General features: G+C 43.4%; 2 protein-coding genes across 2 annotated transcripts in view; both read left to right on the top strand.

Moving 5' to 3' along the window:
* MDM1 (Mdm1 nuclear protein) overlaps positions 1-4,581 on the top strand; it is a 31,575-nt gene extending 26,994 nt beyond the window's left edge. The window contains exons 13-15 of the mRNA XM_065420079.1: positions 427-676; positions 2,598-2,666; positions 4,472-4,581. Coding sequence (XP_065276151.1) covers positions 427-676; positions 2,598-2,666; positions 4,472-4,581 — 429 coding nt within the window. The remainder of the gene's footprint in view (positions 1-426; positions 677-2,597; positions 2,667-4,471) is intronic.
* A 19,606-nt stretch (positions 4,582-24,187) lies between these two features.
* Positions 24,188-26,978, top strand: IL22 (interleukin 22). The gene is made up of 5 exons (XM_065402511.1): positions 24,188-24,388; positions 24,958-25,023; positions 25,121-25,264; positions 25,565-25,630; positions 26,850-26,978. Exons 1-5 carry the CDS (start codon positions 24,188-24,190, stop codon positions 26,976-26,978), a joined length of 606 nt encoding a protein of 201 aa, XP_065258583.1.
* The last annotated feature ends 433 nt before the right edge of the window (positions 26,979-27,411 follow it).

The following is a 27,411-nucleotide window of genomic DNA, read 5'->3' as shown; positions in this document are numbered from 1 at the left end:
AATCCAACTACCAGTCTTTTGCTCAGTCCATTAGTTTATACTGTCTCCATGTTTTCTCTGCTCCTAGAGATGGTCATGGAAGCTTGGAAGTGATTTATTTTCCAAAGGAAAGAATCTGACCTGGTATTCTATGTGAATGCACACATGGCCTAATAGTGCAGGGCCAGATTATATTGAGAAAGCAGTCTAATGCTTTTACACATGTGTAAAGCCTTTTTTTGGTCATGTTTAGATTATCCCTCATAGTGCGAGCTTTGCTTAACACTGTCCCAATGCCTTAAGTCACTTGCCTGGCCTGGAAGCTCCAGCAAGACACAGCCAACACGTACCAGCTGCATATGCCTATGTACTTGATGTTTGATATAACTCAAACAAATTTGCAATTTTGTGTATAAACTAATAGTAGTCTTTTCTATGGTATTTCAGTTTGAAGGGGAAGCAGAAGCTGTATCACTACTTGCCTCCCCAGCTGCTGGATTGAAAACTTTAGATCCTTTGCCTCTGAGGAAGGATTCGTGGCCCACTATCAATGCTTCTGATGAAAGAGCTTCTCCCACTTCAGCACATCCAACTACAGCTCCTGTGCAGAAATCAGTCAAAAGTGCTACTACCCCCTACTGGAGTCCATGCTGTCGCATTCAAGGGACTCTCAGGGATCCAGAGTTCCAGCATAATGGTTGTTTTTTTTTAAATAGGATTTTTCCATCCACTGAGTTTGTGTGGTAATTGCTATCTTGCAAATATGCAGGGCCCAAAATTTTGTGACTTCAACAAAGAATGACTGCCTATTGCAGAGAAACTCTTTTCTACCAGCATGTTTCATCTTGCTAGAACAACTGTACTATTCTCCACCTAAATGAGATACTTTGAGTTACACTGCTATGGGGAGATCTGGCCTTTGTTCTATGCTTAGGTTCCAGTATTTGTCTGTCTAATAGAGCTTTCTTGATTTTAGTAAGGAATTACTAGATACCTCAAATAATTGGTTCTGTGTGAACAGTTTTGTTCTCTTCTGTAGGCAGCAGGGGGAAAACCTAGTACATTTCCCTGTAGGGTTACTCACACAGATGAGTAATTGGATACCTCCACAACAACATCATACCACTCTACAGTGCACCCTGTGTAGGGAGAAGAGCAAGGACAGTAGGCTAGGTGTGGTAGAACACTTATTTCCCCCTTTCACTATAGCTTTCCAGGGGGAATCAGCTGAAAAGCTGAGGCTGTGATGTTTACATGCCCTTTTATGTGCTGTGGAGCACCCACCTTTGTAGGGCTGGGATGTTCAGGAGAGAGTTGCTGGCAGACGAAAATCTGTCATCAGAGTCCCATCTGTGAGGATGGCCCTGGCCTCTACAGGATCACCAGACATCTATGTGGATTTTGAGAGAACTGTAGGTTTTTGAGGACCCTTGTGTGTGGAGTGGGAGAGAAGGGGACAATCCAGCCTTTTCTCTCTTTAAAAGGTCTGTTGGAATCTCAGCACCATTTCCTGGTCCCTGCGGCTGTGTCTACACTGCACAGTAAGTCCCTGCTCTAACTCACGTTTGAGCCCAAGCCACCCTTCCATCCTCACACAAATGTGTCTGAGTTAGGTCAGCAAGTACTCAGGACCCAGGTCCTAAGGCCCTGCTAGTAGGGTGGGTCAGAACCCCAGTGCCTGCTGTGACTTGGGTCCAATTCTTGTCATGTTGCAGTGTGGATGCAGTTGAAGCCAAAGACCAGAGTCGGAAGGTCTGCATACCGCAGTATGGATGTGTTAGGACAGCTGAGAGACCTGGGTCCAGGCTTACAATACAGTGTGGTCACTCAAGCACAGGATTGTAAACACCGAGTCCATAAGCCTGGGTCCCAGAGACCCAGGTTTACAATGCAGTGTACACATACTCTGTGAACTCTTCATTAGAGGAGCAATTTGGGCCAGAGTGGCTCAGAGTAGTTTTAAACGACAATAGTAACCATACTGTGGTGGCATCTATGTGATAAATAACAAAACCTCTCAATCGCTTAGCTGTCAAAGTGAAATTTATATGCTTACGTCCCAGTTCCACAAAACTTTAACCACATGTTTAAGATCCTGCTCTTGAAAGCACACAAGTCCTTGCATCTTTAGAGATGGATAAAGTAAGGTAATAGTTCCACTTTACAATGGAGCAAGTGGTAAACAGGTTCAGTGAGTTGCCTAAATCCAGAGAAAAGTCACTGTTAAAGCTGGGATTAGAACTAGGGTCATATCCTACCTCCAAGTCCTGAGTGCAAACCATTAGAGCTTACTTCACTGTGTAACTACAGTAACAGCCTCCAAAGATGCTGCCTTGAAAAGAATACAGTGCAATACACTTATTCCATCCTCATCTCAGCACCATTTTCAGGCTACTGTTATAAGAAACATATTACAATGGGAGTTGTTATAATGGGGATAAGTAAGGGCGTCTCAGTCCTGTAATTAGTAAGTATGCAGTATCCTAATTGCTAGTTACATTTTTAGAAGTAATGTTCTAAGTAGTTTTTGACATGAAGTGTCAACCCATATAGACTTCTGATGCAAAAACAGCTCTTTTTAATGGTATAAAAATAACACCTGTGGCCTTTTCTTATAGGGAACATTGCGAGTCCAAAGTTAAGCCATTTCCAGTTACCGCTGCAAGAAAGAAACTATAATGATGAAGGTATTTTTCATTCTGAAGTATTAAATAGTATGTATCATATGGATGAATTCAGACTTTGTCTGCACCCCAATGGGAGATGGATGTATATAGGACATAATGCAGCCATCCCATACGTAGGCCAGTAAAACCTTTATGCATACCCAGACCATCATATCATCAAAAGAAATCCAAATATTTTTCTCTGCCCAGTAATCTGAAAAGCTAAGTACAAACCCTATAAATAAACCGTGAAATGTCATTAAAAATGAAACAGATCATAGCTGTGGTTCAGTATGGCTAATATAAGTATTTGTTCCAAACTCAGATTTAACTACCCTCTCCACCCCCCACATTTTCACAAGCCTTTCTGCTTTAAGCCTCGACTGCAAGCAAAGTGCAAAAGTACTATGCCTGAGGGTGCTCTGGTATTTTTAATCCAACTAGATAGGATATAGAAGTATTTGTAATCTTATTGAATATCCTGTTCTCATGAGAATTTGAATACAGGCTCTATGTATTCTCCAAGGGAGCTTTCAAAATTGAGTGTCTGTGCCAGGAGACTGCCTCTCTGACCTGATGCACTGCTGTACATCCATAGTATCATTACAGATTTTGTCACTGCTCTAACAAGATGGTCACTATCAGTAACAGTCTTGTCAATTTTCCAGACAAGGAGAATAAATAGTACTGTGACTTTTCAGAAATCAAACAGAACTTGACATTATACCCTACAATGTGCTGTGTTTTCTGTGAGTTTAAATCAGATTGTTTAACATTTAGTACCATCTCTGAAACTTGCCTTAAATCTTTGAAAGCCTTTGGTCCAAACATTCTTAAATAGATTCCTAAGTTGCACATACAAAAAAATCCCCTTTATGAGCAAACTGCTAATTGTAGCTGTGTATATAAGTATATGGTTGGGCTTTCAATCCATTTGTGTGCGTAACAAATTTATACACTTAAAATACCTGTATTTGGGCACAGTCGAGTCTATTTATGACAGCTCATGCTTTGTCACTCGTTTTTAGTAACAAAGATGCAGTCTGGTACAGCGCTGTTATCTAAAATGTGTGGTGAGGTTGTGGGATGCTGCAGAGTACCGTTGAATTTCACATGCTTTATGTAGACATATAGATGCTTTGCTGTGCAATAATCGCTACCCACACACTTCCAGCCAGCTGTGGTGACTAAAATAAAAAGAATTGCCCTGATCCTCAGCTACAACCAAGGAGCACACAATGCATCTCAAGGCCAGGGTAGGAGGGGTACAATGGAGCTTTAAGCTCCGCTTGTGCTCCCAGTTCTAGACTAGCTGTGCAGCAGCTGGTCCCCTGGAGTAACTGAGAGCAGCTTGAGGACAGCTCTAATTTACACTAGCTGCCAATACAGCACCCAGGGATTACTAGAACACACGAACCAAAACCACACCAAATATGCTGGGGAAGGGGAAAAAGCAAAGGAGTTACTATGCCAATTCTGTACTACTGGAGGATCATTTTATGCTGTAAAGATTGGGTACAATGGCACCAGTTTTCAAAGGAGACCTCACTGCCCGACTCCCACTGCATTTCATTGAGAATTGAGCACCTAATTTAAAAATCCCAGTCAGCATCCTTGTAGCTTTCTAATTAGCTTCCCCTGCAACAACAAAGCTAACAATAATTTAGAAGTTTGTTTGTATTTGATTTTGTAGCATCCATTGTCATAAGTGGTATACAATCTTTTGCATTTGAGAAGTCAGCCACAGCTGTCTTAATTGTTTAAAATTTATGTCTGATCTGTGGAGTTAGTTATAGATTTGTTTTTCTTGTTGCATGCACTCACAGATGACAGATTGTCCCAGATCTCTGCTCGCTCTGCAGCCTCTAGCTCACTAGCATCTCAGATTCTGGAACGAGCTCAGAAGAGGAAAGAGAATTTTTGGGGCAAGTCGTAGCGTGTTCCACCAGGGAGTCACTGTTTTGTACAATGATGTATTTTTATTGCACAGTTGTGTACTTTTGATTTTTGGGAAATTTTGTATTTTTGCCCTTTCATATACTCGTAAGATGGCTTGACCCTGTGTGATGTCAAGCATTTGACACTTCTGTTGAAAGAGATGGGAGCCGTGGGTAGACAGTATCTACTATTTTACAATAGCCTGCTTTTAATCTTTCAGTTATGGCATCTCTTGAAATTGACAGTAATTATTTTTATACAACATGTATATAATTTCTAAAGATGTTTTACTACAAGAATATAGTACACCAAGAACAGTATTCTGGGATGATACCATCATTCACCTAATACTGTACCTCAGACATTTGATTTCAAGCATGGCTGAGTTAGGAGACTCATAACATAGTAACTATGTTAGGTGTTTGTTCATAATCCTGTATGAATTCTGAATATGTACAGGACTGTGTTGTCACGAAGTCATTTAGCAGTATCTGACCTTACTACCCCAAAACCCACATTTAATATTTCAACAAATGTGATGTGATATATGCAACAAGTGTTGAGGTTTTGGTTAGGATTCCAGGATTATTCTAGTTAAAAATAAACAATTAAAAAAACCCCACACACTTGTTTCTTGCCTAGAAGACTTTGACAGCTTACTGTATGGGATCACTGTTTGGCATGTCTGGAGTATCCATATGGATGGCTGTACTGTTCTCAAGACCAGCTTCTAATGTTGGTTTTAGATACTAGGGGGTAAACCTTCATTTCAAACACAGGTATTTAATTACCCTCTCATACTCCTCTTCTAGTTGTCTGTTTCTGGGTGAGTGAACTACTGTAATGATGGTCACAGCTAAAATTGATTGTGATTTGTGCTGATGGCCTATTTTTTTCTTTTTAATTGACAAAATGAAGTTACATGAAGTAGGTGAAAATAATTGCTTAGCCATTTAAAAAAAATGAAGTTAATGTTTGCTGTTTTTAAATATATTTGTACAATGAAGAATTTGAATTTTGTATACATTTAAAAATAATAAAAAAAATCAAGTTTGCCTTGTTTCCATTCAGCTTATTATGCCCAACATGGACAGTAGCTTGCCTTCCAGAAGGCCATTAAGAGTCAGTCTCAGTGGACCTGTCTCTTCCAACAGACAGAGGCAGCTGTTCAGACAATCTCTGTGGCCTTCTGGAAGACAACCTGCTGCCCTGGAAGAATCCAGAACTGCTCTTTATAAAAACTCAGTTACTCATGCACTATAGACAAGTTGGCATTTGGAATCCTGATTAACTTGATCCAGAACCAAAGACCATAGTCCAAGTTGAAAGACCGAGGCTCTCTCTGAACTGGGCCCTTACAAACCAGCTTGCTGCTCTATATTGGTATCAGGAATGAGCTCCTACCACTATAAACAAGATGTAAGAAACTTTTATACAACTGTTAACCCCAGAAGCGGAGGTTGTCTTTAAAAAAAAAAAAAAAAAAAAAATTTCCTCAGCTGAAAGAGTTCCTTTAGAAATGTTTACCCTTTCCTATCAAGCTCTTCATGCCCATTTCAAGAGGACTCAGATGCCATTTAAAATAGGGTTGGTTGAAAATTTAAGAGTGTTTTTGATAGAAAACTGGGGTTTTGATGAAGCAATTTTTTGTAAAAAAAAAAAAAAAAAAAAAAGTTTTCCACCCAATCTTTCCATTTTCTGCCAAAATGGAATGGCTGGAATCAGAAATGCTTATTTGGAAATAGTGCTGCGATACCTTATGGATAGGGCCCTACTAAATTCTCAGTCCATTTTGGTTAATTTCACAGTCACAGGATTTAAAAAATCATACATTTCATTATTTCAGATATTTAAATCTGAAATTTCACGGTGTTGTAACTGTAGGGGTCCTGACCCAAAATGGGGTTGTGGGGTGTGTCACCATGCTTCTGTGGGTCACAACTTAGGACAAGCTGCTGGGGAAAAGGGCAGACACACCCCACTACTGGTGGTTATTCTTCCATGAGACGTACCAAACCAGCAACAAAAGTAAACTTCTGTCTCACCACACTGCCTAGCAAAAAGTCAGAAATGCAGCCTCCTTAGGTATTCCAGTCCTGGATTCAACACCTAGACACAAGACTTCATGATGAGTGGTTATTTAAAACCAATTTCATCAAACAAAAGGTTCTTTGATCCTAAAGGACCAGCCATGCACCCAGGTCAATATATAACTCAGATCTTACCCAATAATCACGCCGTAGCCAATCCTATAGTATCTAAAATTTAGAGGTTTATTTATAAAAAGAAAGAAAGGTGCGAGTTAAAATTGGTTAAAGGAATCAAATACACAATAATTACAAAGTTCTTGGTTCAGGCTTGTAGCAGTGATGGAATAAACTGCTGGCTTGTTAAGTCTCTGGTTGCTTCCAAATCATTGGAAGGCCCTCAGTCCCTTGGTTAGAATGCCCCCAATCGTATAAGTTCATAGTCCAGAGGTTTGGGCAGGAAAGAGGCAAAATGGAGCTGGGCCTTTTATAGCTTCTGTCAAGTGAAGGGAATCCCATTGTTCTCACTGTGGAAAATTACAGGTAACAAGATGGTGTTTGGAGTCACATGGGCAAGTCACATGTCCATGCATGATTTTGCTTTGTCATAGCAGAGGCCATCACAGGAAAGTCCACTAAGTGTAGATAGGCATCTTCCATGGTCCATTGTGAGTTAAGTGTTCCTTGATGAGCCATTTAACTTGAATAGTCTATCCAAGATGTGCAGGCTAAATACCACGTGCGGGTTACCGCAGGAGCAATAATTTGAAATACAGGTACATAGTTAATATTCATAACATCAGATACAAAAATGATACATGTGTATAGATAGCATAATCCTATTCAGCAAATCATAACCTTTCCATCGACACCTTACTTGACAACCTCTGTAAAAGATTTGTTGCAATTATATAACAGTGGTAGCAACAATGATCTACCTGGTCATATTTTATCAAATAACATCATAGGGTGGGGGTCGCAAGGTTATTGTAGGGAGGTTGCAGTATTGCCACCCTTACTTCTGCGCTGTTGCTGGCAGCGGCACTGCTTTCAGAGCTGGGCTCCCAGTCAGCAGCCGCTGCTGTCCAACCGCCCAGCTCTGAAGGCAGCGCCGTCACCAGCAACAGTGCAGCAGTAAGGGTGGCATGGTTTGGTATTGCCACCCTTAGTTCTGTGCTGCTGCCTTCAGAGTGGGCACCTGGCCAGCAGCTGCTGCTCTCTGGCCACCCAGCTCTGAAGGCAGCACAGAAGTAAGGGTGGCAATACCGTGACCCCCCTGCAACCCTTTTTTGGATCAGGACCCCCAGTTTGAGAAACGCTGGTCTCCCCCTGTGAAATCTGTATGGCACACAAGACCAGATTTCATGGAGGAGACCAGATTTTACAGTCCGTGACGTGTTTTTCACAGCCGTGAATTTGGTAGTGCCCTACTTATGGGAGTTGTAGTTCGGTGGCCTCATTTATGTTAATCTTTGGCCTGAGTTTCCTATCTGGACTATAGTGGCCCATGATGGATGCACCATGGCCAAGGACTCCCATGATGCACTGCCTCCTCTCTCCAAAAGGGGAGATCGTGGTGTTTCATGGGAGATGGAGTCAGGCCCAGCCTATGGAAGAGGCTAGAACTCTTGTGAGGTACTGTGGCAGCATCTCCAAATCAAAATGTTTATACTTTTGGCCAAAATTTTTCAATTGTTAAATTGCCACTGGGAAAATAAACATCAGATTTCCATGGAAAATTTAGACAAAATGAATTTGTCAGAATTTTCCACAAGTTGTTTTTTTGGCCAACTTTGAAACTTTTGGGAGATAATTTTCTTATGCTTTTCAAGGCAGCCACAGAAAGCTCAGTGCACATTTTCATTCAGTAGTACTGTTCAGATACCACATTAGCAATGCAGGTTTTTTCCTTCAGTTAACTCCCAAAGTCATTGTTAAGCAAGGCCCCTCCCGTTTTGAAGCAGGCTGGATATTGAGGCAAGTTTGAAAGGAAAACAAACTTATTTTTACTGAATTAAAGATTAAAAAATTTTGTTGCCAGTAGCAGCCCCAAGAGAAGGCATGCTCCCTGCTCCTAGGAGTTTACTCAAAATAATCAGCAGCTTATTGTTATTTTTATATTATTCGGTTTATTAATCTGCACCTAGGTTCTCAGTGTGTGCTGTAGTGCTTCACTGTAGACACTACATGACAGACTTCTGTCACTGTAGTAAATCCACCTCCCTGAGAGGTGGTAGCTAGGTCGATGGAAGAATTCTTATACACAGAGCTTAATTTGGCTTACTACAGCTCTCAGTTTTCACACCCCTGGGCCATGTAGCTGGGTCAGCCTAACTTTCTACTGTAGATCAGCCCTTAGTGTTGACATTTTGTCATTTTCAGATTTAATGCCTCAGTGAGATGAATAGGGTAATTGCAGTGGAACTGTTAATTCAGGCTGTCACACTGCATTAGTTAACTTTTCCAAGCTTAAAGAGTATCATAACCATCTGAGCTAGAAATTTTTGAAAACATGAAAATTAGGATTCTAAAGCATAGTTCTGAAGCAGCAAGTAAATTCTGGGGTAAAGTTCATAGCCATAGACTACCCAGTACTCTGCCTATAATTAAGTTGCTGCTGCCTAGCCACTATGTTTGTATTATAGTTGGAAGAAGGTGGATGATTGAGAAAACCAAACTACTTGCCAGTCACTGGATTACTCAGTTATTAACAGATCTCCCTCCCACATTATCTTCTAAGCATGGCTTTGAAGTTACCGCTTCCTGGCAGATAGGTAGGCATCCTGGGTAGGAAAAGTGTTAACTGGTTCCATCCACCCCTTCAGTTGGAGCTGTAATTCTGTAATGCTATCCATGCTATCCAGGAAACTAAGCTACTTGAAAAGTGTTTTGGTAACATAGCCTCCTTTGAAAATAGGCACAGTGAACTTGGTTGCTTGATGTCAAATTGTTTGAGTTACATAAGTCCTCAGATTTCTGCTTCATGCTTGACATTCTAGTATCTCAGCTGTTTGCAGAGTGTGAAACTATAGGCAAAGAGTCCACGCCTTCATCCACTGAAGTAAACGGAAGCTTTGCTGTTAAGTTTGTTAGCCAAGTTTTAGCAGAGTTAGATTGGAACAAAATAATTCCACTGCTCAGATACAAATGACTGATAAAGGAAAGTCTTAATTGGGATTTAAATTGTTCTGACATTTTTTATTGATTCAAACAGACTAATTTTTCTTGCAAGAAGCGTGTGACTGGGTTGGGTCACAGAAACCCCCTTGGGAGTGCCACCTGATGCGCTGAGACTACCTCTAAGCCCGTTTTCCCTGGCAGCTTCAGACTTCAGTACCCTGCCTGGTTGTGCCAGACATGCTAGCCTGGTGCAAACAGACCCAGGTCTGAACCACGTCCCCCAAAAGCTGCAGGCTTAACTGAAAACAGCTTTAAAAGTGCTCCTGTCTCCAACACCCAGATACCCAGTTCCCAATGGGATCCAAACCCCAAATAAATCTGTTTACCCTGTACAAGCTTTATGCAGAGTAAACTCAAATTGTTCGCCCTCTATAACACTGATAGAGATGCACAACTGTTTGTTCCCCCAGGTATTAATACTTGCTCTGGGTTAATTAATAAATAAAAAGTGATTTTATTAAATATAAAAAGTAGGATTTAAGTGGTTCCAAGTAATAACAGACAGAACAAAGTAAGTTACCAAGCAAAATAAAATAAAACATGCAAGTCTAAGCCTAATACAGTAAGAAACTAAATGCAGGTAAATCTCACCCTCAGAGAGGTTCCAATAAGCTTCTTTTACAGACTAGACTTCCTCCTAGTTTGGGTCCAGCTATCACTCACACCCCGGTAGTTACTGTCCTTTGTTCCAGTTTCTTTCAGGCATCTCTTTGGGGTGGAGAGGCAGGGGCGGTAGGTTTGTAGAAATTTTGGTGGTGCCCAGAACCTGCCCCCCCAACTCTGCCCCCCACCTGCCTAAGGCTCTGGGAGGGAGTTTGGGTGGGGGAGGAGGTCTGGGGTGCAGGCCCTGGGCTGAGGCAGTGTATTGGGGTGCAGGACAGGTGAGAGGTTGGGCTCTGGGAGGGATTTTGGGTGGGGGAGGGGGTCTGGGGTGCAGGCTCTGGGATGGAGTTTGGGTGCTGGGTGCAGGCTCTGGGCTGCGGCAGGGGGTGGGGGTGCAGAAGGGGTGGGGGTACAGGCTCTGGGATGGAGTTTGGGTGTAGGCTCTGGGCTTGGGGAAGGGGTGGGGGTGCAGGAGGGGGCGAGGGGTGCAGGCTCTAGGATGGAGTGCGGAGGGCTGGGATGCAGGCTCTGGGAGGGAGTTTGGGTGGGGGGAGGAGGTCTGGGGTGCAGGCCCTGGGCTGGGGCAGGGGATTGGGGTGCAGGCTCTGGAAGGGAGTTTGGGTGCAGAAGGGGTGAGAGGTTGGGCTCTGGGAGGGAGTTTGGGTGGGGGAGGGGTCTGGGGTGCAGGCTCTGGGCTAGGACAGGGGGTGGGTGGTACAGGAGGGGGTGAGGGGTTCAGGCTCTGGGACAGAGTTTGGGTGCTGGCTCTGGGCTGGGGGTGCAGGCTCTGGGAGGGAGTTTGGGTGTAGGCTCTGGGCTGGGGCAAGGGATGGAAGTGTAGGAGGGGGTGAGGGATGCAGGCTCTGGGAGGGAGTTTGGGTGCAGGCTCTGGGAGGGAGTTTGGGTGCAGGCTCTGGGAGGGAGTTTGGGGGCAGGAGGGGGTGTGTGGGAAGAGGGTGGGGGTGCAGGCTCTGGGAGGGAGTTTGGGGACGGGACAGGGTGTGGAGGGAGGGGATGTGGGCTCTGGGAGGGAGTTTGGGGGCTGAAGAGGGGGTGCGGGCTCTGGAAGGGGATGGGAGGGTGCGGTGCTTACCTGGGGCTCCTAGGCAGGGTGGGCCGGGAGTCTCCATGTGCTGCTACCCCCAGGCACTGCCCCTGCAGCTTCCCATTGGCTGCAGGGGCACTTGGGGCGGGACACAGACCCATCCCGCCCAGGGGCTGCAGGGAGGGGCCGGCAGCCACGTGGAGTGAGCAGGCAGGAAGCTGCTCAGGTACGCTACACTGCCGGCGGTGAGTGGGGGCCCCGGGCTGTTTTAAATGGCTCGGGGGATGCGCGGGGCGGGGGCGCCTGGGGTGGAAGGCGGGGCCGAGGGAGAGACCCAGCCTCAGACAGTACTGGAGCCGGGCCCGTGGTGCCTGGGGACCAGGAATATTCCTGGTGCCCAGGCACCATGGGCCCATAGAACTTGCTGCCCATGTGGAGAGGCTATCTTTTGAGCCAGCTGAAGACAAAATGGAGGGGCTTCCAGGGCCTTATATAAACTTTCTCTTGTGCCACATCACAGCCACAAGATGGGGTCTCTAGCCTCCTGGGCAAGTCACATGTCTATGAACGATTCAGCTTTTTGCAGGCCGACACCATTGTTTACATGTTAGTTTGAACGTTCCCAGGAAAGCTTAGATGTGGATTGGCGTCTCCCATTGTTAGCTAAGTACTCTCAATTACTTGAATAACCCCTTCACACTATGTTGACCAAATCTGCCTTATGTGCTTCCTACAGAAAACACTTTAAATACAAGCGTAGAGCCAACGCTCATAACTTCAGATATAAAAATGATACATGCTTACGAATAGTATGAATACATTCAGTAGAACATAACCTTTGCAAAGATATGTTACATGGCATATCTAGCATAAAACATATTCCAGTTATGTCATATTTACACTCATAAGCATATTTCTATAAAGCATTATGTGGTGTAACGTCACAAAGTGTTTCAATAGAAGTGACCTAAATTAGCATCCTGACTCCATGCAATTATTCTAATCTTTACAGAAATGAGTCTCAGGACCAGAAGATGAGGACTATGCAGAAGCCTAACATTTTGTAACACAGTACAATCTCCTACATGCTAATGCTTTGCTCTTCAACATATCTAATGAGGAAAGCACTATTTCAAATTAGGGTTGTCAATTAATCACAGTTAACTTACACAATTAACTCAAAAAATTAATCGCAATTAAAAAAATTAATCGCCATGAGTCGCACTTCTAATCGCACTGTTAAACAATAGAATACTAATTTAAATTTATTAAATATTTTTGGATTATTTTCTACATTTTCAGATATATTGATTTCAATTACAACACAGAATACAAAGTGTACAGTGCTCACTCTATATTATTTTTATTACAAATATTTGCACTGAAAAAATGATAAACAAAGAAATTGAAAAATACTATTCACCTCATACAAGTACTGAAGTGCAATCTCTTTATCATGAAAGTACAACTTGCAAATGTAGATTTTTGTTATACTACTGCACTCAAAAAACAAAATTTAAAACTTTAGAGCCTACAAGTCCACTCAGTCCTACTTCTTGTTCAGCCAATCGCTAAGACAAACAAGTTAGTTTACATTTAAGGGACATAATGCTGCCCGCTTCTTATTTACAATGTCACCTAAAAGTGAGAACAGGTGTTTGCATGGCACTTTTGTAGCCGGCACTGCCAGGTATTTACGTGCCAGTTATGCTAAACATTCGTATACCCCTTCATGCTTCGGCCACTATGCCAGAGGACATGCTCCCATGCTGATGACGCTTGTTAAAAAAAAAAAGAAGAGTTAATTAAATTTGACTCAACTCCTTTAATGGGCATAGCTATGCCAGCAAAAAGCCCTAATGCAGTCCTTTTGCCAGTAGAGCTTATTTTGTTTGGGGGAACTGATATCAGCTACACTGGCAAAAGGATTCTTCAGTTGGCATAAACTGTCTCTCCAATAGGAGAGTTTGCTTGTGTAGCTATATACCAATATAGCTATACTGGGAAGCCCCTTCTAATGGAGACATGGCCTCAGATGGGAGAAAAGACAACATCTGAAGTGGTCTTGTATCACATCACTATTCAGATCCTCCAGAGATTGATAAATCCTCCAGCAGTGTGTGTGAAGGACCTAATACCCTAAATATTTCTATTTTAAGTTTATTTACATTAAATGGAAGTAATTGACGAGGTATTTTTTGTTTTTCAATTTACCTTTTGGCTCATTTTTTAATCACACACATCCACTGGGAGTTTGGGTCTTAACTTTACTCTTTATTTTAAGCTGTTTACATCTGTTGTATTCCATTCTATTTCTCTGAAGATGACTAACATGCCCTCTCAATGACTAAATAACCATGTTTGTTGAGTATGTTTCAATTGCACCTTTTCCTCTAAGGTCAGATGTATGTGCAGCGTGTGTGTTTTTTTTTTGTTTTTTTTAAATTACTATTGCTGCAGATACCTTCGGTGATTATGTAATAAGACCTAGTCTACTGGATAAATTCAATGGGGGTAATATTAAGGCAGCATTGAACTTCAGATTTTAACACAGCTTTGAAAAATTCTACTCCCATTAGCAGTGGGGTTTTTGCATATGACAGTAATTCCACTTTGCCAAGTCACTGAGTCACTGCCTTGCAGTCAGAGCAACCACCACCACACAACAGGAAATACAGAAATTTCAGTACACCTGACCTAACTTCTCAAGAGTTGTATATATGTAGGTCACTAAGTAGATCAGCGGTATCTCATAATTAGCATGATATAGCTTGGTTTTCATTTCTAAAAATCAAAGGAATCATACATATGGTGGAATAGCCGATAATGGTTTAGAACTTATTTACCATAAAATTGTGAACAGGTAAAATGAGATTCTGCTTTCTGTTTGTAAACTTCTACTTCTTCAGAGGGATGGCGCCTACCACAGCAGATTTGATTAATAACGCTTATTTATGCATTACTGTTGTACAACAATACATCTATGGATGATTACTATCACCAGACAATGGGCTAGCCTCCTGCCTATTGTAGCGCTGTTGAAATAAACAAACTGAGTCCAATTTTGTTTGCAAATTGTGTTGAATCTTCATGTCACTACAACGGAAGTTATAATCACATCTAGCAGAATAATACATGTAGCACCCATATATTGATACGTAAAGCTGGCTCAGTAGGGGGTTTGATTGAGACCACATTCATCTCAGTGCTTTTGGTAGAAGAATAAGAATATTTAAAAAACCAGCCGCACAAAGTTATTTAAAGTTTAGGCCACAATTAGCTAATAGTTCCTTCTCTCGTCAGTTTCTTTATTATTAAAAAAGCATCACAGTATGAGCCTTTCAAGAACAAAACCTTTAGATTATAATATTTAAGTAGCATCTCTTATTTAATGTCCCATAACTGCACCAATTTAAAGTCAGAGGCAACTCAACTTGTAGAAGAACCCCAGTAGTACAAGAGAAACTAGAAGTGTTATAACCACGGGAAATGGGTGAAACTCACATCCCTCATGCAATGCTGGAGTACATGGGCTGGTCCTTGGCACAAAGCCTATGAATTGGGGAGGACTGAATCTCCCTAACCCTATACCTAGTCAACTACAAGACAATTCCTGAATGACCGTCCTGATGGGGTGCATAATGGATGTACATCAAAGTAGTGTTGGTTGTTTACCTATGAGTTGATTGAAAAGCAAGGAGGAAGCTTTTGTGGCTTTAGGGGCAGAAGTGATGTAAACTTCCAGTCCTCCCCAAAAACGATATATGGGTTAGTAAGTCATTGTCGAGAATGTAAAACCACAATAGTTTCCCGGTGAATTAAGGAAACTCCATACGTAATTACACCTAAAGGGTTATCATTGGGGGTCAGTCATGGGGGACACTGCTAATTTCTGAGACGTCACTGGAAAAAATGAGGTTAAAGATATGGAAGCTCATCGTGTGCAGTTTTAATACAGTTAGTTGGGCTGATTTTTCAAAAAATGTTACGAAGAACATTTTTCTGAGGATCAAAGGTTTTTTTTTTTGCAGTTTAAACGGAGTTACCATGAAATAAATAAAAGAAATAAGAAATTAATGGAGATATCCCATCTCCTAGAACTGGAAGGGACCTTGAAAGGTCATCGAGTCCAGCCCCCTGCCTTCACTAGCAGGACCAAGTACTGATTTTGCCCCAGATCCCCAAGTGGCCCCCTCAAGGATTGAACTCACAACCCTGGGTTTAGCAGGCCAATGCTCAAACCACTGAGCTATCCCTCCCCCATGGATCCACTTATTTGATTTAGACACTTATGGGTGCACCCCCCTGGCAGCCCAGTGCAGCATCACCATTACATCCCTGCCTCAGTTTCCCCTAATGGTCTTTCAATAAGCACACAAAGGCTTATGTCTATGTGCAGTGCCCGTTCATGGGTCTACTTTCTTTAACTCAAAGATGAAGCTTTATACAAATAGGCCTCACCCCAGCATCTCAAGCAGGAGGAGGAGGGGACTGAGTTACCCTTAGTCCAGCAACCCCACTTATGTCCAAGTCCCTTTAACAGTGAAGCCTTCTTGACCTGGAACCCTTTTCTGGAGCCAGGGCCTCTTGTTATCAGCTGGAGAAGTGTATCTCCTCTTGGGTCTAGGTGCCCACAGAGGGGAAACTGCGACAACCCTTCCTCAGAACAGCATATACTCCCTTTGATCTGGGGACTCTGGTGCTACCTAGTGAAGTCCTTCTATGGGGGGCACATTCTGGTCAGACTAGGCCTTCGTAGCTCATCCCATTCAGAACCTTTCCCACCTAGGAGCATTCTTCCTTAGTTTCCTTTCCTGGTGAGCCCCCCCTCACATGGTTCCTCCTAAGAAGCCCTCCTCTTGGGAACACTCTCATACAGGGGGCTGTTCCTTTCCTTACATCAAGCCCAGGGACTTCCCTGCCTAATTAACTGCCTTCCAGTTTCTCAGTAAGTTAATTAGTCCCATATGAATCTGAGTTGCCTCATTTCCCTTGTGGAGCCTATCAGAGGTATGCTGCACCCCTGACCGTTTCAGAAGGCCAGCTATCCTCTGGCAGACACCTTTGCTAAACAGGATGGCCACCCCCACACATTTAAAATTGTTCTCTCTCCTGCTGATGATAGCTCATCTCAATAGATTGACCTCTTACAGTTGGTATGGCTACTCCCACCTTTTCATATTCTCTCTATGTATAAATATCTTCTTTCTGTGTGTTCCATTCTATGCATCCGATGAAGTGGGCTGGAGCCCATGAAAGCTTATGCTCAAATAAATTTGTTAGTCTCTAAGGTGCCACAAGTACTCCTGTTCTTTTTGCGGATACAGACTAACACGGCTGCTACTCTGAAACCTGTCATTTAAAATTATGAGTCAGACCCTGCAAAAAAGTCATAAGACTTAAAAAAAAAAAAAGTTGTGATCTTTTCATTTGCCTTCTGTTTTCTGAGACTTTTAGAGTTTGCACTTTCAAGCTTTCCTCTGCAACTGGAAGGGCTAGAAGGATGGGTTGATATATTCCAGAATCCGGGACTCCCCAAGGTTAAAGAGATTTAGGAAATTCATAAAAGTGGGTACTGTACAATAGGAAGTAATTAATACATGGGTGAGACTGTCAGTATAGCCAAATTAAAGCTGAACTACAGCTGTGGAACTAGGCAGATGCAGTGAAGGGCAACATGGAAGGAAAGAGAAAATTCATGGCCAACTATGACTCAAGATTTCTGATCGTAAGAGCAAAGGAGGGTGACTATGGAATCAGACATGTGGTGTAAAAAAGCTTTTACCAGGAGGAGGTTCACTCTTTGGAGGACTTAGCAATAAGACATTATGAAGTAGGCAGGGGATATGATATGATTGAGACAGTCATTTACTATACAGATGGAAGAGAGAGGCTCACGAAGCATTACTTGTGTTGTCTGGAAAAAAAACATATGTCCAAATTTGCAATTAGCAATACAGGGGAAGCCAGATGGAGAAAAGGATGAAGGTTAAGCCTTCAATCACTACATAAAAGCAGGGATGAAGGAAAGATTCAGGACCCAATTCTTCACTGCCTTGCCCCTCATGTCATCATTTACACCTGTGCCATGTCAGGGGAGGGCACATGTAAAATGCTACCACAGCTGAATAGTAGCATTTTACGCCCATGTTTCATAGGTATAAATGATGAAACAAGGCCAAAAGCAGTGAGGAACTGGGCCTTCAAAGCCTTCAGCAGAAAGGAAAAGGACTGGCTGGGATTGGACCACAGGTGTAGGTGGATACAGTTCCACTAAAGTCAATGTAGTCACTTACACAGCTGATGAATCTGGCCCAGAGGACTCAAACCCAGAGAGAAGAGTGCAGGCAAAACTGGGTCTTGTTTAGCATGCTCATGGAGAGGGTGACTGACAGAACTAACAGACACCCAGGGTGGGGTTAGGTCAGATCAGAGGAGACAGATGCCAAGCCCAGGGGTCAGTAGTTAATTACTATGAAGGAGGATGTCTGAATCCTCATTGACAATGGTCGATCCTGGCGGTTCTCTTGCAGTGGTGGATGGAAAGGTGAGAGAAGACCACCAGAGCCTTACTAAGGCAAAAGGGAGTTGGCTACAGGACAGCAATTAGTAACTGGGGAGTGGTTCAAGAAGGAAACTTGAAAGAAACTTGAGCCTCATACCCAACCTCTCTCTTTGTAGCTTTCCTCCCACTCTCCTTCCCACCTATTCACATGCTGCCTGTCTTATAGCGCCTTCCTTCCACTGGGCCAGGTTTTGCTCTTGCTGAGCCAGCTCACTCCCTGGGGCAGATCTGCGGGAGCTCACTCAAGGAATCCAGGGAAGCAGTTTCCAGTGGGGTTAGTTGTTTTATTTTAAGCCTTCTTAACAAAACAAATCGAAACCTCACAGACTCTTCCCTCAAAAGCCTGTTGCAGGCCGAGTAGTCCCTTCCCCAAGTCTGTCCCTTACACCAGTAACTTCAGCAACCCAAAATTTCCTGGCTCTTACCTCAGAGCCTCAGCAACAAAGGACATCACAGTGTCCCCCTTCTGTCCATTAGGCTTCTGGAGCAATTCATCTCAGCAGTAGCTCCAGTAGCAGTCTGTTGAGAGCATGGCACCCTGGCTCTCAGCTTTCTGGACAGAGTTGCAGTCTCCCCCCTCCATTTCCTGCTGCCCTCTTTTATAACGACCAGCTAATTAATTTCCAGCTCTTTTCTCAGGTGCAGCAGGAAGGGCTAATCAGTAAGCTAGCCAGCTGCAGGCCCTTGACCCCAGAGGAATGGTATCCCGTATACCTTGACATACCTCCCTGCCACCTCCATTTGAGTGGCCCTGTAGGAGCACTCACCACACAGCCCTCTGCCTTCTTTGGTTCTTGAAAGGAAATCTGCCTTCCCGGGCCAGTGCTCTCTTTGAAATCAAAAAGGCTGTAAAGCTAAGTAAGTACCAACTTGTCTCATACAGGCATTTGAGTCCTTCGAGGCCGTTCGAGTCCTTAGTGCCACATGGTCAGTGACTAAGACAAAGGATGTTCCAACCAGGAAGTATCTCAGTGCCTTTACAGCCAGGCATTCCTTCTTGAGGTCAGAGTACTGGGTTTCCCAGTCTAAGGGTTTTCTACTTTTGTAAAGGTGAGGGTGCTCTTGCCCATGGAAAGTTTTGGATAGCACCACACCTCAGGTGTTTCTTTGTAAACTAAATTCTTGAGAGAAATCAGGGATGTGCTGCAGAGAATCTGTTTAATTTTTTGAAATGCTTGATCACACATGGGGACCATGTAACTTGTCGAGGGGCTGATTTTTTAACAAGGTCGGTAAGATATACGGCTAATAAGGCAAAGCTGGGCACAAATTTGCTCTAGTACCCTGCTAGGCCTAGGAAGGCCTAGATGTGCTTTTTAGTTTTTTGTATGGGGTGTTTGCTAAGGCCTCAACTTTGTCCACTAGGGCTTGGACATTACTGTTCCTTACTAGATACCCCAAATATTTCTTTTCCCATTTTCCCACCTTGCACTTCTTTGGGTTTATTGTTAGCTGGGCCTCCTGTAGGGCTTGAAGTATGGCTGCTAGGTTCTGGAGGTGTGTGGGCCAGTCCGGACAACCACATTATGTAGTTAGGCCACGGCATAGTGATGGTGGGGCCATAACACTTGGTACATCAGCCTTTGAAAGGTGGCCAGAACCCCAGGCAACCTAAAAGGAATGGTAACAATTTGGAATAGGCCCACTGGGGTAGAAAAGATGTTTTTTTTCAGCAGTTGGGAGTAAGGGGAATTTACCAATAGTCCTTAGTTAGTTCTAATGTGATAAAGTGGGCTTGACTGAGGTGATCCAGCAGATCATTGACTTGGGGCACTGGATATGCATCAACATCAAAAATGGCGTTTATCTGACTGAAACACAAAACTGGACAGTTCCATCTGGCTTTGGTACCAAAACCATCAGACTACACCAGGGACTATGAAACTCCTCAGTTACTCCTAATCTTTACATTTCCTGGACTTCCTGAACAAATAAACCTTCTGGTATTTGATATGACTTCCGAATGGGCTTGGCCCCAGCCCTCTGTGGATGTGGCAAGTCACCAGCAAGGTTTGTCCCTGTAGTGGGAAGAACACCTCCTTGTAAGCTCCCAGGAGCTTGTTTATTTGTCTTTTCTGCCCATTAGACAGCTCCTCCCCAAGTGACACGACCTCTATCCCAGTTTTGGCCCTCTTAGGGAGCTGAGGCCCCAGATCCTCTTCTCCTCCTCCAGGTGGATGAAGGCTCTCCTTTACCCCTCCCCCGCCAGGCTTTTAATGCATTTACATGATAAATCTGCTTTTGTTTTTGCTGGTCTGGGCAATAAATTTTATAATCTATTGGTCCCACCCCATGGAACACTTCATACAGGTCCTGCCATTTGGCTGGAGCTTGCTGTATGAGTGGGGAGGGAGTAGGAATACTCAGTCTCCCAGAAATTATATTGTCGCATTTGGGTCTACTGGGCCTGAGAGAGAGAAGTTAGTTTGGGCCAAGTGGCCCAAGCTTTCTAACCTTTCCCTCATTTGAACGACATATTGGAAGACAGTGGTAGAGTGGGTGGAGGTGAGCTTCCCAAAACTTCCTAACCAAGTCTAATCTTCCTCAAGGCTGTCGCCCATTAAAAAGCTCAAAAGGGGAGAAGCCAGTGGAGGACTGTGGTACCTCTTGCACTGCAAAGAAATGATAGGGGAGCAGCTGTCTCTGGTCCCAGAAACTTATTTAACATATTTGCCAGACCATCTGTTTATGGAAAGTAGATTGAGGTCCAGAGCGGTCATACTTTCAACAGTGCCCAAACTTGTTGGAACACCTGGGATATGAAATTCATCCCTTGATCAGTGATGACTTCTGATGGAAGGCCAACCCAGGAAAACATTTGGAGTAGCTCTCACACTAGGGTGGAGGAAAAGGTGTTTCATAAAGGAATTGCCTCTAGATATTAGGTAATATAGACCACAAGTACCAAAATAAACTTGTGACCTTAGGTGCTCTTCTCCTGAGGGTCTCTTATATCAATCCCCACCCCCTCAAAGGGAATTGCAATGAGGGGAGGGGGATGTTGGGTGCCCAGTCCTGATCCTTTGGGGCTACTTTTTGGCAACCGAGGTATGATAAACAGAAATTGGCTACCTCTTTATATATCCCTGGCCAAAAGAATCAGGCCAACAATCTTTCTTGGGTTTTCACCTTACCCAGGTGTCCGATGGGAAGGGTATGGGGTAGTCATAGGAGCTCCTGACAGATGGGCTTGGGGACTAGGAGTTGATATCTGTGTTCTTTAGATTCTCTACTTCGTACAAAAAAATCTCATCCCATAATTCAAAGCAGGGAAACTGATGAGATTCATGTTGAGTGGTAATCACCCTGTTGACTGTGGGTAGTTGGCTGAAACATTCCCAGAGTGTCTGGTTGTCGTGTTGAGTTGCCATAACATCAAGCGTGTCACTCAGGATGCTGTAGTCTAGGTTGTGAAGGGGCTCTGCAGTGTCCGTGGATGGGGGATAACCTACAAACAGTTGGGATGTTCCCTCCCCAGGGTCTACCCTTTGGGAAGGTTCTTCTCTAGGCTCCATGGAGTTGCCTGCAGCACAGGCCCAGGCTTGACCTCCATCCAAGACTTCTTTTTCTGTTTTTCTGAGCCCTGGGACCTTCTTGAGACTTCAAAAAGATCAGATTGAGTGATGGGGAAATATGTCCTAGGCATCCTCAGGGGCGAGGGGTGTCTTTTCTTGCATCTGAAGGGGGTCTGGGATGGAGGGAACAGTTTCTCTTCCCAGGAGGGTCCAAAGATGTTCCCAGTTGCATTCCATGATCACTGGCCAGGGTAGGCAATCTGCCACTCCTGCCCAGAGGCGCCCTACCTGGTCTGCTTCCTACAAAATGACAGAAGCCGTTGGGTGCGTATTGATTTCTCCATGGATGCAGGAATACTGGACGTATTGCTCTGGATCCAGGGCTTTGGGTAAGACTAAGTCCAGTTGAAGAAGATTTTGTCCACAGCCCAAGTCTATCAATTCTTCCTTCATGTTTGGCCCTATTTTTATCAGGACCACGAAGTACCTTGGGGTCAGTTCTATTGATTGGTTTGGATTCTCACCTACTTGACTGAACAGGCATCCTATCTAGTCGCATTCCATCATAGGGCATTCCCATTGAATGTGCCCAGGTTGCCCACAGTTATAACATACCACTGGCCCTCTGCGGGAGGGCGATAGTAGTCTCTTGAAAGTCTGGGATCTTGGGGCCCCTGTTCCTGGTGGGGAGCTTGTGATGGGGTGGAAACTTTCAGTTGCTCGAGGTGGACCAATACTGTGACACTTGCTAGGTTGGTAGGTTATCATCTCTCACCTCCGTTCTAAATGTGGCCAGCCAACAGGTAGACCAGCCTTCCCACTCCTTGCTAACTTGACCTCCAAGAACCAGTTAGTTGTCTTGACTGCCTCCACAGTGGATGTAGGGCAAAATCATCAAACCCAGGTTTGTACCAACATAGGGAGAATGTGCCGTTATTGTTCTAGGACAGGTGTTCTCAAACTAGGGGTTGGGACCCCTCAGGGGATTGTGAGGTTATTACATGGGGGGGGGGGTCGCGAGCTGTCAGCCTCCACCCAGAACCCCGCTTTGCCTCCAGCATTTATAATGGTGTTAAATATATTAAAAGTGTTTTTAATTTATAAGAGGGATCACACTCAGAGGCTTGCTATGTGAAAGGGGTCACCAGTACAAAAGTTTGAGAACCACTGTTCTAGGACAATATTGTTCATGAGCTCTGCCACTGCGTTGGCTTCTGGGTTTAGTCATTGGGTAGCCAAATCCTCAAGCCCTCCCATCTTCTAATCCCCTCCATCCTTTTCCCAGCCTTGGACTATAATTGACCCATAATAAGTGCCCGTCCCATCAAACAATATATTAATTATAAAACATAATCTTAGTTAACTCTCCTTTGGCTCTCCCAGCTCATCTTCTCTTACCTGTTTCTGTCTTCTATGCCTCAGTTCCCCAGTGACTGTACATGGGAACAGCCCTGCATCTGCCCTGGATCCAATTACAGGGATAGCCCCCTGCACAGTTAGCTGCAGGATGGGGTCTTAATTTGCAAGTGCGGCAGGACATGGACTATCTCAATATTTGTTACTTGTGCACATTGTCGGTGCCTAGTAAATAATGATAATAATACATCTTTCTTACCATTTGATTTTGGGTAATATTTACAAAAAGTTAAATTCCCCCTTAGCTTGCTGCCCTTCCCCCGCACCCCTCATTATTTTAAGCACAAAGTGTAGTATTTGTGCTCTGAAGACTCTGGTTTATCTGAATAGAATGAAGAACACGGAATTCATTTAGCTAAACAGTTGTACAAATGTGAGGCAGTTCAGTGCAAATGATGCTCACTGTGAGACATCTTTCAGTTTTGGAAAATGAGGATTTGGGAGCAAAGTGGGGTCCAATAAATAAGGTCTTACTTTATTGATTATATTTAGACCCTTATCTTTCAAAGAGAGCTGTGTGGACATAGGCAGAACTCCATCAATGTCAGTAGGGTTCTGGGCAGGTGCATGGACCCCAGCTCTTGGGGGCAGGGACAGCGTCTGACTGTGTATTTGTACAGCACCTAGCACAATAGGGCCCCAGTCTCCACTAATGCCTCTTGGCGCTACAATAATAAAAATAATAAATACGTATAAATGTAGAACGTATTTTGCAAAATTGAATCAAGACTAAAATCAAACTGCTGAGGGAGCTGATGTGTAATGATCAAAACAGAGGTCACAAAACCTGTCAACTTTACAATAAATAATTTTTTTCAAAAGAACATCCCAGGTTCACATCCGTGTAACTTCACCAATACGTCAGGAAAAGCCCCTGTCTACCCCAACATTAAAAATGGGGTTACTTCTTATAAGAAACAGAAGAGTGCAAAGCCCTTGCGGTTGTGTTCTGTGTGGGTTTTGGTGGTGGTTATTCTCAGAAGAGGATGCTGGAAAGTAAGAGACTTGCTGATGTCATTTTTAATTCATCACCAGACACCCAGGAAAAAGATGCTGCTGGGTCTATATAAGATGCACCTAGACTCCTGCATAGCACAACAAGAATCCCAGCAAAGGTAAGATTTGAAGTCTACCTGGCTTTCTTGCTTTGTCTTACCCAGTCTCTCTCTCTGATGATGGCCGTCTCTCTTTTTCATCGGTGCAGAGTACTGTAGCTGTGACCCAGCTGAAACCACTACTTTGGATTTTGAGCCATGGTGTCCATACAGAACTGGATGAGGTGCTCCCCGGCATGGATCTTTTTCTGCTTCTGCTGTCTTCCTCTCCTTCTCCTGGCCCTCCCCATGCCTCCAAAAGGAGCAGGAGTTGCTCCTGCCAGTCACTCCTGCAGACTCAGAAAGATCAGCTTCCAGGAATCCTACATCAGGAATCGCACCTACACGTTGGCCAAACTGGTATAGTAAACTATCTATCTATTATGGTAGTACTTGAGTGCCCTCTCTCCTCTCCATGGGTCTCCCCTCCCATATTCCACTTTCTTTCTACCCCTGCCTCCCACCTCTACATGGACATGTACTTATGCTGCAGTGATGCTTTTAGAGGCAAGTATAGTATACTACTTGCTAAGTACATAGCTTTGTGAAACCACAACCCACTGTAACTCACCCAGCGATCTGTGGAGGGATAACCCACTGGTGAAGCACAGCTCATTTCTAATGAACTGCTGTGCACTCAGCTAAATTTATTCTGCTTTACCTGGGGCTGGCAAATTTTGAAACAAGAGTTTTCATTTCTCTCTCTCCCTCGCCCCATTCAAAGCTGGGCATGGACATGACTCTAAGAGTGTAACCTTCTACACGCTTCTGACTCTCCCTCCTCCCCAGTAGGCTCAGCCTTCTCCATCTCACCGGGGTCCCCTCTGAGGTATAATCCCCGAATCCGGCAGCCGTCACTCAAAGCAGGGTGTCCCTTGTAGTGTCCGGCACTATTGTTGTAGAATGCTGACTTCCTTTCTACCTCTCAGGCTAGGCTCTCGGACCAGGACACAGACAACAGGCTCATTGGACAGCAGCTGTACATTAATGTCCAGGTGAGCTTTACATATGCTGCACACAGCCAGCTCTGCCTAAGCTGCATTTATTGGTTTGTTATTATATAGTGTGACCCTCCTACTTTGTGTTTTGCAGGAGACTAATCGCTGCTATGTGATGAAGAGGGTAATAGAGATCATAGTGAATGAAGTACTTCTCTCTGCACCCAGGAACCATTATCCACACATCCAGGAGGTGGCACAGTTCTTAGCAGCTCTGAGCAAAGAGCTAAGTGGCTGCGTAAGTATGGCACACTTGTATAGACCCTGGCTGTTTCCCATCCTACCTCTCCTGCACCTTCTCTTCTCTCGTTCCCATCCTTTGTTCTGCTCTCAGGTGGCTTTTGAATTTCAAGTGTAGCCTTTGCAGTGTGCTGTAATGGCAAGGTGACCACCCACTGGGTGGTGAAATCAAAGGAAACCTCAGATCAAGATACCCAAATTTAGGTTTGTGAAATCAAGTAGATTAATAGAAAGGTGTGAAACAGAAAAACCGCACTGTCACATAGTCACCAACCAAACCCTGGCTTTTGTTTTTCAGAAATTCTCAGGACACAGAGAACATGTCGAAAAGAACCTGGAAGAAATGAAAGACAAAATGAAACAGGTATGTTTGTTTTAACAAGACCAGTGCCAGGCCCCCAAGTAGCTATTACAAATAACTTATTTGCTGATTTTAAGACCAACAGATTAATGAATTGGCTGTGATTTGCAAGGTCATTATTTTTCATTATTGTTCCAATGTCCCTGTTGAGCTTGATCCAAAGTCCACTGAAGTCAGTTGGGGTCTTTCTGTTGACTCCAATGAACTTTGGATCAGACCCATTATCAGCAGTGACTAATGATGAAAAAAAACCCATTTATGTTGGCTCTTGTGTAATCCAAAACTATAAACAGTTTAATGCAGAAAAAAACCTAGTTGTGAAGCTTCTAAAGTGAGCAGAGATTATTTAAGGGGTGAGGGCTGCAGTGGTGATAGGGGGGCTAGGGGCATTTTTACTGCTCCTTTGTCTTGTTTATTTAGATTGTAAGATTTTTGGCATAGAGATCATGTCTTATCTACAGCCCGGATCCTGCAAGTGAATATTTTCACTGAAGTTAAGAGATTACTCACTTGCACAAAATTACTCCCGTGTGTAAGCACTGGCAGGATTGGGGCCTGTGTTTGTTAATAGTGCTATGCAAGTATGTCCCTGAAATAGTAACCTGGACCTTATGTTCTTTATTGCCAAAACTGAGATTGTAATGATATGCAAACTGTAATAGACAGAGCACCATGTGCACTTAATTAATTGATTAAATATTACAGACAAGTCATTGCAATTTTTAACCTGAAAAGAAAATAAATATATTTTTAGAACTTAAAAACTTCCTCCACCAACTATGGCGGAATTGTAGAGGAATCTAGTGCACAATCTGATCTCTTATTGGAAAGAGACTGTAGGCCGGACTGTTCAGCCAATCAGTTAGGGACAACTTCCTTAGATGTCATATTAAAAGCATCATAAGCCAAACCTCAGCACTGTTATGATGCTATTGTACATTGTATGATTTCTGTGTTCACTTGATACATCTCTGGAGTAATTTAAAATGGAATTGGGCAAGGTCATGGAAATTAGACTATAGGGAACAATCCAGTTTTGGCATGGTTTGGATTAGGTCGTTTCCATTTTGAGGTCTACTGACATTAACAGAATTATTTGTTAGAGTAAAGTGAACAGGATTTAGCCCTATTTCTATGAAAATACTATATTCCGATCTAAATCTTTGATGACATAATGAGATATTAAAGAATTTTCTTTCCCCCCCCCTCTCTCTATATATAGTTGGGAGTTAGTGGAAAGAACAAAGCAATTGGGGAGCTGGATTTGCTCTTTGATTACATGGAAAATGCATGCACTGAAGCACCGAAGAGAATTGTTACTAGTAAGGGAGGAAACAAGAAGAAAAACTGAAAGAACCTCCAGGAAACCACTGCTATGATTCAAACCATTTACCTATTACGAAGAAGCACCTATAGGAGTGGTAGTTATTTAACAGTGCCAAACATTTCAACTTTAACCAAGTGCTTAAGTATTTTGTTGATTGGGGCCTATGTGCACAAGCACAAGCGGATATTTTGAAAGCTAAGCAGTGATGCATGCCTGCATCTGTCCCAATATCTTTAACTTGAAAATCTTTCTAGGAAATTTTGCCGTCTTTTTGTTAAATTGATCCTTCTCTAGAAAACAAATATTTCAGGCTCTTTTAACAAAAAAGTATTGACAATCTTTTAATATTTAATGCTAATTTATTGAACGGCAATAATTATACAGTGCATTTATTTATATAAATTAATAGTGTGAATTTATTTATAAAAATGTACCAGAGGCTTTTACATGAAATATG

Source organism: Emys orbicularis, chromosome 1 (assembly GCF_028017835.1).
Source record: "Emys orbicularis isolate rEmyOrb1 chromosome 1, rEmyOrb1.hap1, whole genome shotgun sequence".
Classification (NCBI taxonomy): domain Eukaryota; kingdom Metazoa; phylum Chordata; order Testudines; family Emydidae; genus Emys; species Emys orbicularis.
Note: the sequence above shows the minus strand (reverse complement) of the source record. Positions and strands in the feature narration are given on the sequence as shown.